The 17,923-nt window shown below is 35.8% G+C and overlaps 2 protein-coding genes across 3 annotated transcripts; both read left to right on the top strand.

Annotated features, from left to right (window-relative positions):
- The first annotated feature begins 6,946 nt into the window (after positions 1–6,946).
- On the top strand, positions 6,947–11,210 carry LOC146140962 (calmodulin-like). 2 transcript variants are annotated; one of them, XM_083391794.1, is made up of 6 exons: positions 6,947–7,012; positions 7,231–7,261; positions 7,828–7,943; positions 9,288–9,422; positions 10,213–10,348; positions 10,910–11,209. In XM_083391794.1, exons 1-6 carry the CDS (start codon positions 7,010–7,012, stop codon positions 10,936–10,938), a joined length of 450 nt encoding a protein of 149 aa, XP_083247920.1. In that variant the 5' UTR covers positions 6,947–7,009; the 3' UTR covers positions 10,939–11,209. The 2 variants fall into 2 exon arrangements, with proteins under 2 accessions (XP_083247920.1, XP_083247919.1); XM_083391793.1 differs by lacking the exon at positions 6,947–7,012 and having other exon boundaries at positions 7,222–7,261; positions 10,910–11,210.
- A 2,813-nt stretch (positions 11,211–14,023) lies between these two features.
- LOC146140961 (neo-calmodulin-like) lies at positions 14,024–16,659 on the top strand. The gene is made up of 4 exons (XM_083392758.1): positions 14,024–14,036; positions 14,505–14,620; positions 15,155–15,283; positions 16,471–16,659. The coding sequence occupies exons 1-4, from the start codon at positions 14,024–14,026 to the stop codon at positions 16,657–16,659; spliced, it is 447 nt and encodes a 148-aa protein (XP_083248884.1).
- The last annotated feature ends 1,264 nt before the right edge of the window (positions 16,660–17,923 follow it).

Genomic DNA, 17,923 nt, shown 5'->3' with positions numbered 1-17,923 from the left:
ACTATAGTGCCAGTGTTGTGAACAAGTCATTTTGAAATGACTGTCTTTCTATTTCGGAATGAAGTATTTTGTAAAAAAAATAATTTAAGTCCAAGTCAATTCATAATAAGAGCCAGTCGGTCCTTGTCATTAAAATTAAACGTAAACTCACCCGATTATGAGAAATATCTCAACTAAAAAAATAACACAAAACGCGACATATAGCAAGCTTGTAGTTTAACATGCACAAATTGAGATAAAGAACCCAAGTTTACAAAAATGTTGCTAAATGAAAACACTTAATTTCAACTCTCATCTGTTCAAAAGACTTGCCAAGACATTTTATCCAAAATAATTAAGTCAGGTCATTTAAAAACATGTGACCTACGTACACTTAATTTAAGCCATTGAAAAAAAATCATCACAACAATGGGATGTGCTGTTTTACAGGGTAGAAATGCGCTGCTTTGGTTTGAGTTAATTTAAAGAAATACTCAAATCAAGCAACATTTGCTCGTCTATTCTTCCGTTCAAATAAAAATATTATTTCAGGGTTGCCACAAAATCTTTGAATTGATTTTCGCATTGAAAAGTCCTTGAGAAAAAATTTATGCTTTTCTAAAAGCCTTTAAATATTCGAAGGTATTTTATTTTTGGCTTAATTTACGTTTTTAGAAAGTTCTGTTTAAAAAAAAATTCAATTATTTGTTATTATATTGACTTTGGCATGTTTCTGGTTTGTTTTCGAAATATATTCAAAAAATTACCAAGCGATCCAATTGTAGGCATTTAAAATGCTAAATTTTTTTTCTTTGAAAGTCAATTTATTTTCATAAAATGTGTGACCACGCTGAATAAAATTCCGATTCAAAATTCTAAAAGTTCAATTGTTTTCGGTGACCAGTATTTTGTTAACGTTCGTGGTTGAAAACTTGATTTCCTTAACTGCCACACGATGGTATCAGTGTAATTCCAGGCTTTACCTTAATTGTTTCTTTGTACTTTTGTGCATTCGGTCTACGTTGCAATACATATTTTCCGTCGATTCGTATGCTTTCTATTTCAGTCCCACATACTATGTCATGGGTCACATTTTACCAATTTTGTTTTGTGACGATCGTAGTTAACATAATTCAGATACGATGCTTCATAATTTCTAGCCGTTTTCAATCTTCAGTTGTTGTTATTTTGCCGTCTGGTAAGTGAAAATTTTTGGCAGTTGTAAAGATAGCGGTAACGTATAGGTCAGTGTTGCTCAAACTATGGATCCCGTCCCAAAATTTCATTGTTGTAAACAGGTCATTTGGAAAATACATTTTTTAAGTTTTTTGCTAAATAAGTTAAGTCCAAGTCATGTCATTGACGTAACAAATTAAACGTTTAGCTATTAATAGTGCTAAACACGTTCGATTGTCATGAACAATAACTCGACTAAAAATTAAGCACTTAATTCCAAACTATGTCATTTGGCTCCATGACTTCAGTCGAGTCATTTTACCGAAAAGACTCGAGTCAAGTGATTGAAAAAGAGTGACTTAAGCCGAATCATTATAACACTACACTTAGTATATGGTCGCCCACAGAAAAAGGTCGATAAGCATTGGTATATAGAATAGATGAAGATCAAATAGCGCACATAGCAGTGTTGCGAGTTCGCCCGACCTTGTTCTGTCTCTTCGAATTCTTAACCCTGTAGCGACACACCCTCCGAATCCTGTCCAATATGTGTACGCAATGGCGCGGGCTCGTCCGACGCTGCGCAAACAGCATGAAGGGGCGGCCGACGTGCAAATACGACGCTCGCTGCGAGAAATGTCGTCCTAGTTCGCCCCACTGTGTGCGGTCAAACTCAAATCTGCGCCGTGAAAGGGTTTGCGTGCGATGCCGCTAGTGCGCTGAATCAAAGGAAAACGCCGCATAAAAGGATATACGTCCGGTGCTTTTTGCTGTTGTCGTTTTTTTTTTTGTTGAAAATGCAAGACTTGAATGTAGGAAAATATGGCCACCAGATTCGGAGATAGGGATGTTGAGGTAATTTTTAACCCACGCGCTAGAAAATTATGACGCACAACAGGAATTGTGACGTACAAAGGGCTCTGAAGATTGCTGGACCGCACGCATGTTTGTCAAACAAGAAGTTAGAAATTTGCCTTCCTCATTCTGCCAGTAGTTTAAACAAGTTATTTAAAAAACTAATTAATTCCAAGACAAGTTGTTTGCAAAAATAAACGGCAAGTCATCAGTTGCGCCATTTAACACGCAAGTCACTGATTTCCGTTATTGCACCATTGCATTCTATAAATCTGAACACATGTTTTTAAGCGAACGATGTTTGCGGTATCCATACGCTTTGTTTTATTTTGGTTTATAAACGATGCCGTACCACTATGGAAAAAAACAAACAAAAGTATATCTGGCATAACCAGAAAAAATGTTATGTTTTAAAAGAAGAATTTCGCATTTTGTGAGAAATCGTATTATGTGATTGGTTCATCGTCAGAGTTTGTATCAATTGTACAGTTTTTTCTTTGAAATATTTAACAAGTGCCATTCTTTGCGTTTCGTGTAGGCTACATGTCGATTCGGTGGCTGGCCTCTGCCTTATATAGGGCTACATGCTCAATTAAAGCAGTGTTGGATCAATGGAGAAAGGTGGTGGGGTGTTTTAAAAAGGACATCGCTTTGCACCTTTTATGTTTTGCACAATTTAATCCATTTATCGACCAACGTGGTAATTTATTTTGGGTCGACTGTTTGACTTTTCAGGTTCGGTTCGGGTTTAAGTAAAAAGTTCTGGTCCAGTTGGGTTCGAACCAAGATATTCCGATGTTTAAACCGGTACGGGTTGGATATAAACATATTTCACTGACTAAATCTAGTGTTGTAAACAAGTTATTTTAAAAAGACTTAAGTCCCAGTCAAGTCATTTGTGAAATAACTTTAACCCATAGCATGCCAAGTTTAAAAAAATGGAAAGTCCAAGTCAAGTAATTTGTCTAAAAGACTTAAGTCAAGTCAAGTCATTTTTCCAAAACAACTCAAGTCATTTTAAAACAGTGACTTAAGTGCACCTAAGTCAAGTCATTGACTTAAGTCATTACAACACTGACTAAAACCATCCAAGTATTAAAACTCAAAGTTTAATACAAGTTTCATAAAACACGACGCAGGCATAGCCTACAAAAAGAAAACGCTGAACAATATATATTTTTTAAATGACCATGTTTTTCCATCATCTTTCGCGCTATTGTTGTTTCCTTTATCTCGTTCTTCGTTAGGTTTGTACAGCGTATCGTAGTCGGCAATTATTTCTTACAGCGGGCCGCATGGTAAACATAAAATGTTGTGGCGGGTCGGGTTAAAAATAGGAACTTAAGTCTACACAATGGTGTCACACTGTGACGCCATAATACAAGTCAGCTGAAGAAACCTGTATTACGTTAGGAGTTGGGCGCAAATGGGCAACTGAAGTTGGATTTAAACTATATTATGCAGGAATTTCGTTTAAAACATAAAGATTTAGAGGAGGCGTAACCATTTAAGCACAGATCAAGTAAAATATAGCGGATTGCACGATATATGGCAGTTGTGGGGGACGCTGACCCAACAGCAGCAAGGTTGAGCAAAAAACACTTAATAAGTTCGTTAAAACAATAAAAGAACCTGAAATGTGTTTAACTTGTTGAGCGAAAGTTACAGATACTTTAACGATACTTGGACAAAGATATACCAACAGAGCAATCGGTATAGCTATATTTTTTAGGTCAACCATAATAATGCAAAAACTTATATCCGAACAACCAGTCCGCGCATATTAATGTATAAGGTATTAATTTTTGTTTTAGGAATTATTTTTTAATCATTGTCCTACACATTTATTAATTTTGCCTCGGCACGTCCACGTGGCGCTTTGCTGTCCTCTTGAGGAAAAAAATTAGAAAAGTCACCGGCCTGAAAAAACAGTTCATTTACAATCACCGGCCTGAAAAAAACAGTTCATTTACAATCACCGGCCTGAAAAAACAGTTCATTTACAATCACCGGCCTGAAAAAACAGTTCATTTACAATCACCGGCGATGTAATCACCTTTAAATGGACAATCAAACTCGGTTTCCGTCCAATTCTACTATATAACTAGGGATGTGCGATACTTTACATTTTAATCCGATACTGATTACCTAGATTTTAACAAAAATTTTCGCGATCCGATTTGATGCCAATGACGTCATTACTATGCCCAAGCCCAAACAAACAAAGTAGATTAAAATACAACGTTAAAAGTTATTTTTCCCGCTATTAAGCCAAAGCTTGCCTTCAGCATCAAGAAGTCTAATTAGCAACAGTTGTTATCCTATTTTTTTAATAAATTTATATTTCAAGATCGAATTGCTGCATCGTATCGCATATTTATTTGGTTTAGGATCGGCACCGATATAAACCTAGCGCGAGTACCGATACTACCACTTGCCATCGGCTACCGGCTCCGATCCGATATTATCAGACATCCTGGCATTTAGCAATCCGATTGAAAGACTCACCCATGTTTTCAGGAAATTAAAAGCACATGATACCACAAACTGCAATAATATTGTGTGAAACGATCCGCACGTAAAATGTTTGTTTTTTCACTTTAAAGAAAACTAGTATACTGCTCCCAAAGTTAGTCGCGCAATTTTTTGGCAGATTTCGTGCTTTCCAAATTCTGTATTCGTTTGTCGAAAATATACAGCCATTCGACCCGTTGAGTTTTGCTGGCTATCTTTCGATCAATAAAGGCCGGCTCACACGATGCAGACCTTGCAGCTGCTAAAAGCCGATTTCGCTGAATAAAACACGACAAAACGACGCTAATGGAAGCAATTTTAGACTCCCACCTAACAGATTTGTATTATAAACAAGCGGATCGGTTCGACGTACAATAATCAACTTAATTAGTGCAAAATGCAATGCTGCATTGATTGTGTTTTTCTCCTTTTTTAGAACTAACGGCGTCGCCGACGGCAAAAATGTGTTTTTCATAATTAAAATTCTTATCGATTTTCAGTGAATTATGTGCGTATATTGTAAAATGAAAAAAACGATCAACAATTAAGCAACATGAAAACAGTTCTAATAAAATGTAGCAAACCAGATTTAAAACATGTGTTAACACATTGTTAATTTGCAAAGTTCTTCCAATTCAAAAACGCCACTTTAAGCAGTTGCGGGTTTACTCTTAAACACCCCCTCCCTTCTTTGAAGGATACCAAGCCCTATAAGCGGCTCATTTAATCGCGTGGGAGCCTTCTCCCACCAGTAAAGCCTTACTGTATATAGTCGGTGCATCAGAGCATCCGGTGTCCGTAGCGGCGTAATTACTCGGCAGGCTGCAAGCAAGGCTGTAGTTGGAATTGTCTCAGGGACTAGAGTATGGGAAAACGTTCAGGCTAGCGGTCGCAGGGCGCTGCCGTGTCGACTTAAAAGCGGGAATTAGAGAAAATGCAAGGGTACGTGCGCGCTGGGAGGGTCGGCCTCGTGGACTTGCAACCAGGGTTTTCCCTATAAAGGCCATCGTAGATCCGCCACTATGTAGATACAACTACTGCTGGGTAGATTCCTGTAAAACTGTCAGGGTAGAAATCAAGCTAATAACTAAGATTAAGCTAAGTGCACAGAGTAGGAAAAAATATGTTTTAAAGTTAAGGACAAATATATTTTTACTCCATTAGGGAATCATCAATTTCCTACGGTTACATTTATTAACTTTATCTAAGTAATAAAAGTTTGAGTACAATCTGCTGGAAATGAATTGTTTGGCTTAATTCGCTGAATGTGCTACCATAAAGTATATTTCTATTTTTCGTCATTCGCACAAAGGCAGATTGTTTTACTCAAAAGAAACGTTTAAATCATAAAAAAACAAGCTGAATTTTTTATTGACTAGCGTATTTAAGTCCGTTTTGTTGTCTGTTTATTTGCTAAACGAAGTGTTGTATTGGGTAAGTAGATTACAGTAGTCTTTAGCCTATGACTAATGTGCATCCGCCGTGAGGCAGACAGGATAATTCTTTAGCGGCACGTTAACCAAAGCTTTTTACAACTCAGAAAGGGCCTCCGTAAACAAAAGGGACAGTTTATGAGCAAAACAGCGCCCCTTTGCCATCTGCGCACGGTTTTCGTAGCTGTCAGTCGACATCGAGTAATGTACGAGCCCCTCTCAAAATCACTTCCTGTGCTTATCAATCGCTCCAGCGTGGACGCAATGCGGGCAAACGTCAGCCAATCAGGACAGAGAACGGCGCACGGCGGTGCTGGATTGTGCTCGTTTGTTTTTGATATGACCAATTGTTGATTGTGTCACAAGTCAATTATTTTGTTTTTTGCATTGCGTTCGAAAAAAAGCGATTTTAAATTGATTAACAACAAGTACAGACTATGGCTATGCTCGATATGTAAATAAATGACTGCTGTTTACATTCGCTTTCTCAGTCCTTCTATTGTGGGGAAAACGAGGCAAGGCAGGCCCAAGAGAATTGTTTCCACTTGTATTGTTAAATGTAGTACTTGATTTCAAACTAATTTTTGATCAACGAAGACTAAACTGATGTCATATTATAGTATACTGGTAAAGCACCACCGAACAAAGTAAAAATTAAACTGGTTTCCTGTTATACATTGAAACGTGTCCAATACTGTCCATAGTCAAAGTGTCTTTAAGTACGGTAGGATGTTTGTGAAGGCTTAAAAAATTAATTTAAAGTTTTTTGTTCGTTGTTTTAGTGTGAATAGCGAAAGCTACAAAAACCTAAATACTGACGGAGAAGGAAACAATAAATGCAGAGGAAACAGTATGTAAATTTTACATTTTTTCCCAGAAGGTGCTGTATTTTGTACGCTATCCTATAGCTTTGGTCGAATTATATGGGCCGACAATTTGTTTTCGGAACATATCTTGTTATATACTTTTACAGCAATTTGTTTTCGTTTAGATTGTTGTAGGTGCATATTTTTATAGTTTTCTTTGCAACATTCCTCGAAACCTTACAAAAAATGGTGAGTTCAATTTGTATGTTACATGTTAGTTAAAAAACATAGGTTCTAGTTTTTTTATGTTATTAATTATGCATTTTCATGTATTTAACAATCGTCCGACGTAAACTCTATAATGCACCATCTTTAGCGCTCGAAAATCAATATTTTACAATTATTCCTATTTGATGGTGTTTTATAGCCTTCACGCTTTTTTTTAAACAAATTATTTTATGTTTCAGTCTGAATCACTTACTGAAGAACAAGTTGGAGGTAATTAATAAATCACATGATTTTCAGTGTTGTTTTCCTAAAAAATACGAAATTCAAAATGTTCAATGTCACTTTTTTTTCTATGCAACAAAACTATTCTTGTGATAATAACACGTGCTTAAGGACAAAAAGATATTATACTTAACCGCTAATTAGGTGATTTTCGATCACATTATTAACTTGCGACCTGTATTGTTTTCGTTTTTGTTAAAGGTCAGCATCATTTTAAGTTAATTATAAAGTTTTACAGGGTGGGCTAAGCGTGAATTTCCGCGTTTGTCGACTTAGTACATTGTCTGTGTCTTGATAAAGTTAGAAAATATATTTTTTTGGAAATAAAGCGCATTTCGGCAAAAACGTGCGAGCGTAGATGTTTGAAGGTAAAACTCTAGTGTACATATTGTTATTTCTGTTTTTCTAAAATGTTAGAAAAACTCTGATCAATAAAATTGCACAAATTTTACCTTTTAAATATATAACGCTATTTATTAAATTAGGGGAGGCCCAAAGTAAACATTCCCCGTATATAACTTTCGATGTAAATACCCTGGATTGTATCTGTTCAGAATTCAAGGAGGCGTTCTCACTCTTCGATAAGGATGGCGATGGCACCATCACCACCAAGGAATTGGGAACTGTGATGCGATCTCTTGGACAAAATCCAACTGAAGCCGAATTGCAGGTCAGGTCATAATGATAAACGCGTTGTAAGCGCACATATTCAACGTTATATTGTATTCAAATATGTTCAGACAATGTCAAGTCATTTTAAACATCAAGCCCCAGTACCAGCCATTGCTACAGCAAGTCAAGTGAATGTCATATACAGATTTTAACAATAGGCCGGCATTCGATATGTCCAATGGGACACAATAAGATTTCGCAAACAAACAGTCTAAGACAGTGGTTCCCAGCCTTTTTAGCTTAGGGCACTGACTGGAAAATATAAATAGATATTGGCTCCCTTTCTTGCATTATACGAAGTGGTTAATTGTGTTATAATAATTAAAATTGAACAATACTCATGAACTCTATTCGAAACAGCACCACGGTTGGGAACCACTGGTCTAGGAGGTACATAAATAAGGTATAGCATCCAATAAAATATAGTTCAAGTCAACTTAAGTTTCACTTGGAAGCCTTAGTCAGATATATTCATTGGAAAGATTGTGATTTATCTTATCTTAAATTGTCGGCTTGATGTTTCCGTTCCGTCACTGTATGTCAAGTACGAGCGAGTTTCTAAATAATGTTACACCCTGCGGCATGTGTTTAGTCACAATTAATTAGGGGAATACCCAATCGTTTAGGATAACAGGATGGTGACGAAACTGCTTTCCGGTACACTTTTTACCTCTGTGTCCTTTTGGCTCGTAAACTAAAGGTATTTTCCCACTGAAACTATACGCAGCATTCACGCCCGCATTTATTTTACTTATTTAATGTATAACAGGATATTGTTTTTTATCAGTAAATTATAATTCCTGAAAAGACATTTTATTTTGGAACACAATACACTTTTTTAATAATTTTCATAAAATATTAAAGCCATTATTATTATTATTCGATGTAATAAACTTTTTGCTGTTACAAACGATTCGGCACTGCCATCATCAGTGTAAAAATACAAGTAAAGATAAAAACGCTAAAACCAGCACAACAGAAAAAAGGACAAAAATAACAGGAAAAGAAGGCGATATATAGGTCGGTAAGTAGCAATAAGTGTTAAAAAGATGGCATGAGGTATTGTCGAAACGTTTGTAACAGGAAAATGCAAACTGTCTTTTTTATCGATTATAATGGCTTTAATTTTTTAATTAAAATTTTATTTAATGTGACATTCTGCATAACTAAAATTACGGGGCCTATATAGGCATCTTAGAAAAGTTTAAATTTCCGTGCGTTTTCATTCCTTCTGAGCGATTGTTCATTCATTTATTCGGAGTTAACGTCATATAAATATCTCTTCAAACAAGTTATAGTATGTGGTGTAAATTGCATTTAACTTCGTTGTATTTTTACGCAGGATATGATAAATGAAGTTGATGCAGACGGAAATGGAACCATCGACTTTCCAGAATTCCTCACAATGATGGCCAGAAAGATGTTAGACAACGATAGTGAGGAAGAAATCCGTGAAGCTTTCCGTGTTTTTGACAAGGTTTGGAAATATAGGCTAATAATATCTTCCGATTGTTACAGAACCAAATCCGCAAAACATCGATGTACAAATAGCACCTCCCTCAAAAAAACTGCCTTTTACCAACTTTTAACTGCATCAGTTATTTTACGCGTTTCGCCAGCACGTTGTGCATCGAAAGTACAATGTTTTTTTTGCTATTTTTAGTTGAAGGCTATTCGCAGCTAGCGTTCGGACTGTAGAGGGTGAGAGAATAACACTTGTTTTTCATCAAATTAAATGTTAAGCCGTAATAACTGTTTTCCTCTAGTTTTTCTGAACAGCTTGTTATGCGTTTGCTCAATGTTTAACAGTGTTAAAAGAACAAATAATTACGTTAGGTGACTAAAGTTTTTAATATCGTAATAAAACCGTCGTCTGATCGGATCTGATACAAAATGATGTCATTACCATGTCCAAATAAGCCAATTAGACATAATTGAAACGCCTACCCTACAGACAATTTTTAGCGCTTCGTGCAATTAGACTGGTTTTCAGCCTTATATTTCCTAACATGCTCGTTCGAAAACAACAAGTGTTTTTTAAGATTAATTGCTTTATCACGTAACTTTGTGAGGTCATCGTAAAGGTTTTTATACCCTCAAACAAAAATCCTGAATATGCCCCTAACTATAAACATACATAGGATTTTTTTATAAGATTTTAGACAACAGTTTAGGGGTATAAAACCAACGGCAAAACCCAACTACTTCGCAAAAATATTTGAAAATTTTTGAGTTGAGTTAAAGTGTCGTTTTTTTTGTATTTTTAGGACGGCAACGGTTTTATTTCTGCTGCTGAGTTGCGTCACGTGATGACAAACTTGGGCGAGAAATTGACGGACGAAGAAGTCGACGAAATGATCAAAGAAGCAGATGTGGACGGCGATGGACAAGTCAACTATGAAGGTCAGTAAGGTTTGGGAAAATGTAAAAGATATTCAATGTGTTCAAACTGACACCTACTTCTGTATGACTTTGATATTCTTAGTACGTCCTACTACGACTTCCAACCATTATGGTCTAAACCCGGTTTAATTGCTAACCTTCCTGCGATGATGTTTGAATCCAACAGTTTTTAACGTTTTTACTGTTAAAAAACTTTGTGCAAAATGATTTTCCCAAAACGAGCTAAATCCTACAACAAACACTCACGTTTTTACATTAATGTAGGTAAAATCGGCAATAGTATTTTTTCGGGGTGACAAGCTTAATTATGCTACCCAAACATTTTGCAAGCAAAATGTTTTACTTGACAAACTTAACTCAATTTTATAATGAAACGTGCCTAATGAAAACACTTTTTTTTCAACCCTATAGTCATTTGGCCAAAAAACTTAAGTCAAGTCAAGTCATTTGTAAACCGTGACCTAAGTGTTCTTAAGTCATTACAAAAACTGATAAAACTTTCGTAGTTGGCTAAGTGCCCTCTAAACCGCTGTTAACCACCTATTAACCTATACGTCACAGAATTCGTCAAAATGATGACATCGAAATAGGAACAGCTGTATCAAGCTCGACAACCTACCCCTAAACCGATCTCCGTTTTGCACCTCCATTTGCTGGATTGTACCCGCCTCGTGTGCCTTGCTTCGTAACAACTAATCAATGTGTGACGTAACAATTGCGTCTTGGAATATGCAGTGAAGTACACCAAACAGAAAAGTGTGCCCAAGTGTGTCTTTTGGCTCCTTAAAGAAAGCAATAAACGCCAGGATGTTAATTTTCAGGCTTTAATTTAGTCGCAGTGTTTTTCTCCTGCGCCATAAATACATTAAAACAAGTAGATGTGCTCTGCTGTGGCTTTTCCTGTACCCACTTTTGACTTATAATAATCCACATTTTTTACTCTTTTTGTTACCAGTAATTTTCTACGAAATATCAGGGTTACACATAGATAGACTGTATTCATCTATTGATATCTACAAACAAACAAATCAACCTTACTTCAACCTAAATTAAAACTCTTTCAATTGCAAAAAGTTCAGGCACATATAGATTTTATTAATGTAATTGTACAATATACACAAAGTGTAGCTTTATCAGCTCAGAAGTTTACTTTGTAAATTAGTCGTCTCGTTCCAACTATTTGCCTCGAAATATTCTCTATAGTCAAACTCCCGATACAAGTAGGCAAGTAGCCTATGTAAAAGCTGACTTCACACATAGGCTAATATCCTTTAGATTTTGAATAAGAATTATTATCAGATGAAACAAACAGTGAGGTATTGCCATATGCGAGAATGGTTACTGCCAAATTGTAAAAGAATTGGAGGAAAGGTATTATCACTTCCTATATCACATTAGTGGTCATTAAAGCGGTATATTAAAACCCTGAAAACCTGAACAAATTGCTTTAGAACTGTTAAGTTTTGCATTTATATGTTGTTTTAAAACGTTAGTTGATCTGCATGCACGAGCTATACCAACACTCACAAACGCTTCCTCGCATTTTCTGGCCGCCTTAACATGTCCACGACCTTAAAAGGAGATATAATAGGTTTTAGGTCTTTAATATTAGGTCGCAACAATCCAAAACAAATTTTCAGTGAAGCCTTCAAAAAACCTTTACCGTCATACCTGTAAAGCATTACACATCCGATCAAGTTATTTTTCACATCCGGTAAAAAATCACAACTCATACACAAACGCTTCCGTGCAAACCAAATAATGCAAGCACGAAACCGGTCTCAGGTGTACAGTATCTGTCTACATGTCTGTTTGGTTGCGCCCAGCTACCATGTTTAGCTTAAGCGTTTTGATTGGCGAAGGTTGAGCGAGATGGAGAGTATAATTATCACATTTGTTAGCAAACTTGCAAATTATTTAGCAATTAACTGCTAGCTACAGTTTTTGATTCTTTTTAACCCAGACAAACTTAATTTTTATATATAAGCTCTTATGGAACAAACATAACTACGGTCAATTGTTTATAGCCATTGTGTAATGTCGTTAAGTGTTGTAAAAAAACAGCCATTTATCACGAAACATTTACCATGAAGGCGATCTTATAGACTGAGACAGGGGCTATTGTTTTAACGTCGGCCCCCACCAATTTGTATTGATTTACGTGGGCCAGAGTCGGCATGCTGACTTCATAAACCAAAATTTGAGAAATCGCCTATTTTCGGTTCAAATAATGTGAAACTGAAATGAAATTAGTCTTAATGTAGACTCAAGGGAAACGTGGCAAGGCGTTTTTTTCTAATAAACCCTGTTTTTGAAATGTACGCCAATACTTCAATTAGGCTTTCATGGACCCCCCAAGCGGTCCACCTACCCCAGTTTAAGAACTCCTTAACTACGCCGTCCAAAGGTTAGAAAAATAAAATTTGCAGAAGAGTTGTTTTTATTATTACAGATCTTTATGTAAAGTTAGTGCTGTCCATTCAAAGTTTTACTGGAATTTATATTAAAAAAATAAACGCAAAATGTTTTTCATTTAACTGCGAATAATCAACGGCTTGTTATCGAACGTTGGCGCCAAATATCTTGAAAAATTAATATTCGTGCAGAGCAGGAGATAACAAAGAAGTACGATTTATTTGGATCCGTGTTAAATAATTGCACCGGCATTTTAAAATTCCACATAATTTCGAGAAATTTTACATCATCAAACAAAGAAATCTCAAAACATGGTTAGTTCAAGTTGTGCTTGTATTTTTTATATCTATGTCTATTTTTTATATTTAGCAATAAAATGCGTATAAGAAAAAACACAATAATTGCGATGCAAACTATATAAGCTTGCCGAACATTAAAATACGAATCTATTTGTTTTAAACAATTTAAATACAAAATATAGATTGTATTGATTGTGAAAATCCCCAAATAAAAATTTCAGATTTAGGCCATATAATTTTGTGATTGTATTTTTTAACTTATATAAGCCTTTTGAGATTATGTTAACGATTAATCATAATTATTTTGTGTTTAGGCTGAATCACTTACCACAAAACAACTTGCGGGTATATCTATGTTTTTGATTAAATTAAATTATTTAATGAAATGTTCAAATATGATAATATCTTAGATTTGCAACGAACGGCGTTAGCTATCCGTAGCCGTGCTTGAAATTCGGTTAGGATAGGCAGTTTAAAGTTCAAAATTAGGTGAAATCCTCATAAAACAGACGTTGTGCCGTATGTGAAGCCATACCGGTACTTTATTAGTCTCTTAGCATTAAACCGACAAGTTTTACAATTCAGGTAAAACTAAATACATTTAAGAAAAAATCGTTAACTTTAAAGTTAAAACAAGCTGTTTTTTCTTTTAAATACTCTTACCCATAAAAGCCAGAAGTGACCATTCTCCCTTTTTTGGACAACCAAATTGCTGTTACGGATTTAGACAACCAATTAATTGCCGCTTTTATAAGAATTTCCAAAATTTTAATAGAATTACAAGCATTTGATACAATGCCATCACACGTTTAAACGCACTATACCGTTAAACTAATCTCAAGATCTAATGATCAGCACAATATCAGTTTTGTATGATACGTCCCTTTGCACTAATTAATTTCCCCACAAGAGATGACTTTTCCTGGCTATAGGCTTGCTAGAAATACCTTAAACTTAAATAATGTGTAGCAACGGTATACTAATTACTGCCTTCTTTTTATAAATATTTGTGTCACAATCATGTTCACTTTAGTATAGAGTTATAACCAAAACTACCCATTTAAGGCCCATTTACAATATAGCTGCGCTAAGCTGAGCTGGGCGTAAAAATCGCTCCAAAACGTAACATTTTTCTAAAGCTACACTGGGCTTAAGTTTAGAAAAGCGTAAAAATCGCTCAAATCGAATTTTTTCCAGCTGCTCTGGACTTAAGTTTAGAAAAGCGTAAAAATAGCTCCAAAGCGTATTTTTTTCAGCTGAACGGGGCTTTAGTTTAGCAAAGTGTGAAAAGGTCTAATTCTAAACAATGGAATTGAAATGCAAATTACGCTTCGCTCAGCTCAGCTCAGCTCAGTGCAGCTGTAGTGTAAACGGGCCTTTAAAAAATGCCGCGCGTGTAGCTTGACGCTTATAGAGTAAATTCCAGGGGTAACTTTGCGCAGAAATCAAGGTGGCTTTTCGCACTTATGACCGGGACGGCAACGGCCATGTTTCCATCGACGAATTGGGAGCTATGATGCGAGGTATGGGACACTCAGCCACCGAAGCAGATCTTAAGGTGACGCTTGTGTTCGTGACAGTGTTGTAAACAAATCATTTTGAAATAACTTATGTCCCAGTCGAGTAATTTGAAGAATAACAAGTCTAGTCCCAGTTCAAGTCATCAGTTACCCGAGTCACAAGTCCCATTCAAGTTATTATTTGAGCAAGTACACTTCAAGTTAAGTCATGGACATAAAAACAAAACGTTAGCTAATAAAAGTGGCAAATTTGTCCGATTATAATAAGCAATAATAACTCAACTAAAAATAACAAAAACGCAATATACAACAAGCAAACTGTTTTACGTGCAAAAATTGAGAAAAATAACCAAATTTTATTAAATATTATTTAATTAATTTTACTCCAAGGTATTTGACAAAATGACTTAAGTCCAAGTCAAGTGATTCGTCAAAAAGATTTAAGTCAAGTTAAGTCATGTTGGTCAATAGACTTAAGTCAAGTCAAGTCATTTGAAAACAGTGACTTAAGTGCACTGACCACAAAACAGATTTGCAGCTGTATAAAACTATTGGACTTTGTGCTTCCCCAGCGTATAATCACGGCAATTGATACTGATGGAAGTCGTACCCTCGGCTATGACGAGTTTGTCAGGATGTTAGCTGCCTGGATGCTCGCCGAAAAAGATAAACTGAAGATCAAGTTTAAGATCTTTGACAAGGTTTGTGAAGTGAAAGATCAATCCACCATACATTACGTAGGTTAACCAGGCTGTTGGGGTGTTTTTAGGATTGACATGAATACGTTATTTTGGTACAAAATAAACAATCTCGCATTACCTAATATTTTGGAGTTTCAATTCTGGAAATGCTTTTTTGCTGGTGCAGCATGCCGTTCCTGCAAGTGTGCCTAAATTGCACTTTCACTTAATGTTCATTAGAAGACGCAAAAAGCAGGTTCTCGACGGAGGATCCATTCAAGGTTAAGTGAGACCACGTGGCCATGCCCCACTCAAACTGTATTTCGTGCCTATTTTAACTAAGTTAATTCAAACAATCCCCCCCCCCCCCAAAAAAAAAAAAAATAATAAAAAATAAATAAATAAATAAAAATAAAAATAAAAAAAATTATTAACTGAGTAATTGCAATTTTCCGCTCCGCGCGAATATAATTACGTTGCTGCAATGTCTTCGCACATTTTTATAAAATAGTTTTAGCTCAAAGGCGCCATACGTCCTATCGCAACATCGAAAACAAAACGCTTGGGCGACTTAAACAACATATAAAGGCGTTTTGCGCTTTGATCGAATTGATTACATCCTTATAGCTTTTGCACTGAAAGTAAAACCTGCCCCGATATAAAGCGTTAAACAAATAAACAAACTGTATGGTGTTCATTTCATAGGGTTACTTTTTATAACGTCACGTTGAAATGTAACTTTGTGACGTCATCTCTAAAAAATGTTGTGATCCAAAATGCCATTATTTAACACTAAACAGTTTACCGCCGAACTAAATTATAACCGATCAGACAATGAGTCAAACCCAGTGGGGTTTTATACCAATGGTATTGATTTGGTACAATTTGGGTACTTAGGATTTGAAAAACATAGGACCCATATAGAAAGGGTAACAAATTACAGGTACGGCCACACTCTTTTGTTAACTTTACGAATACATATTTAACTACGTTCTGCTAGTCTGTTCGAGGAAGAAAAAAAATTGAATTCTTGATTTCTTTGCTTTTTATACTGGACCAGAAAAACTGTACTTGTTAACTAACGAACTAATGTAAAACATGCCTAAAATAAGGCCTATACTCATTCAATGCTTTAAAGGTAACGTTAAATGTATCGTTCTTTTAACGAAAAACGGACAAACCCTATAAACAACAAACTGGTGTTTTAGGACGACAGTGGTTTTATTTCTGCCGACGAGCTGCGTCAAGTTTTGGCTAATTTCGGCCAGAAATGGTCAGACAAGAACATCGAAGATGCGATCAAAAAAGTTGATTCGGACGGGGACGGAAAGATCAACATCGAAGGTGACCTAAATTATTTTCCAGTAAAAGTGAAGACAACAAAACCCCAGAAGTAAATGACGGAATAGTTACACTTCGCTTTTCCCACGAAAATTAATGCCAGAAGCTTAACTTTTTTTGCAATTAAACAAAATCAGAAGATAAGGGAATTAGTAAGGGTTGCAAATATTTTGCAAATTAAAAAAGAACAGAAAAATAAAATTAAATAAAACACGGCTAAAGATTGAAAATTATATTCACATGACGAAGTCAAGCGAATCTTCAATTACTAAAAAACCTTTAAACATGTAAAGAATCACACTACTGGATCAAAGTTTGGCCCAATAAAGAAGCACAATTATTTTTTATAGGCCGACAATCAGGTGACAGTCTTTCGACTGAATGAAACCTTTTGTCGTGGCCAGAGGGGTAGCCAGGGTATTTTGCGCCCGGGGGAAAACTATGAAAAGGGCACCCCCTCCTCCATGTTTAATCACATTTTCTATTACATTAACATAATGAACCTTACTTTATACGGAGCAACAATTCATATTTTAACAAAACATTGCAGTTAAAGAAGAAGCAACGTTATTTTTCAAAACAGGTTCCTCTGGCAATATATATTGTTTTCTACCAACGTTTTGGCTTACTATCCGGCAAGCCTTCGTCAGGGACACACAAAGCACAGCATATTTAAGAAGCAACGTTGTACAAATTTTGTAAGCCTCATTATGGCACCCATGTACCTTGGCTCCCGGGGACATGTGTACCCCACCGCCCCCCAACATTGCTGCAAAATTTATTTTGGTTTAACACAAAACTCTTGAAATATGTATTCCTTTACCGCTACCAAAGAGATTGATAACACAATTATGCTAATTGTTACTAACCGTGATTTTTTTATTATGTGTTGCAGAATTCGTGAATTTCATATAGGAGAAACTTTTCAAGTTAAGTCTTTCTTTTGCCGGGAGCCGCTTTGTTGGTGACAGTTAATCATCGTGTGACGTCATGACAGTTAACGTATATTGTATGCGGTGAAAACGCCGAATAAAACTATATAATTATGCTCAAGCGTCTTTTGGAACTCAGAGGAAAGCATTCGGGTTTTTAAACCACTCGGGTTTTTAAACTTTGAGTTTTATTGCGCCGTTTATAGTTTTATTTCAACTAATCTTGTGGATTTACTATACAATAAACAAGGGGGTTACTATATTACTATGCAACAAGGCAACTGATCTATTGTATGGACGTGTTTTGTTTTTAGCTCAGGTTCCATTACTGTTTCTTGACCATAACAAGTTTTTTGTTTTGGGGGATCATAATTTTTATACGTTACGT

Source organism: Ascidiella aspersa, chromosome 6, assembly GCF_963924565.1.
Source record: "Ascidiella aspersa chromosome 6, kaAscAspe10.2, whole genome shotgun sequence".
NCBI lineage: Eukaryota > Metazoa > Chordata > Ascidiacea > Phlebobranchia > Ascidiidae > Ascidiella > Ascidiella aspersa.
The sequence above is the reverse complement of the archived record's forward strand: the minus strand, read 5'-3'. Positions and strand labels throughout refer to the sequence as shown.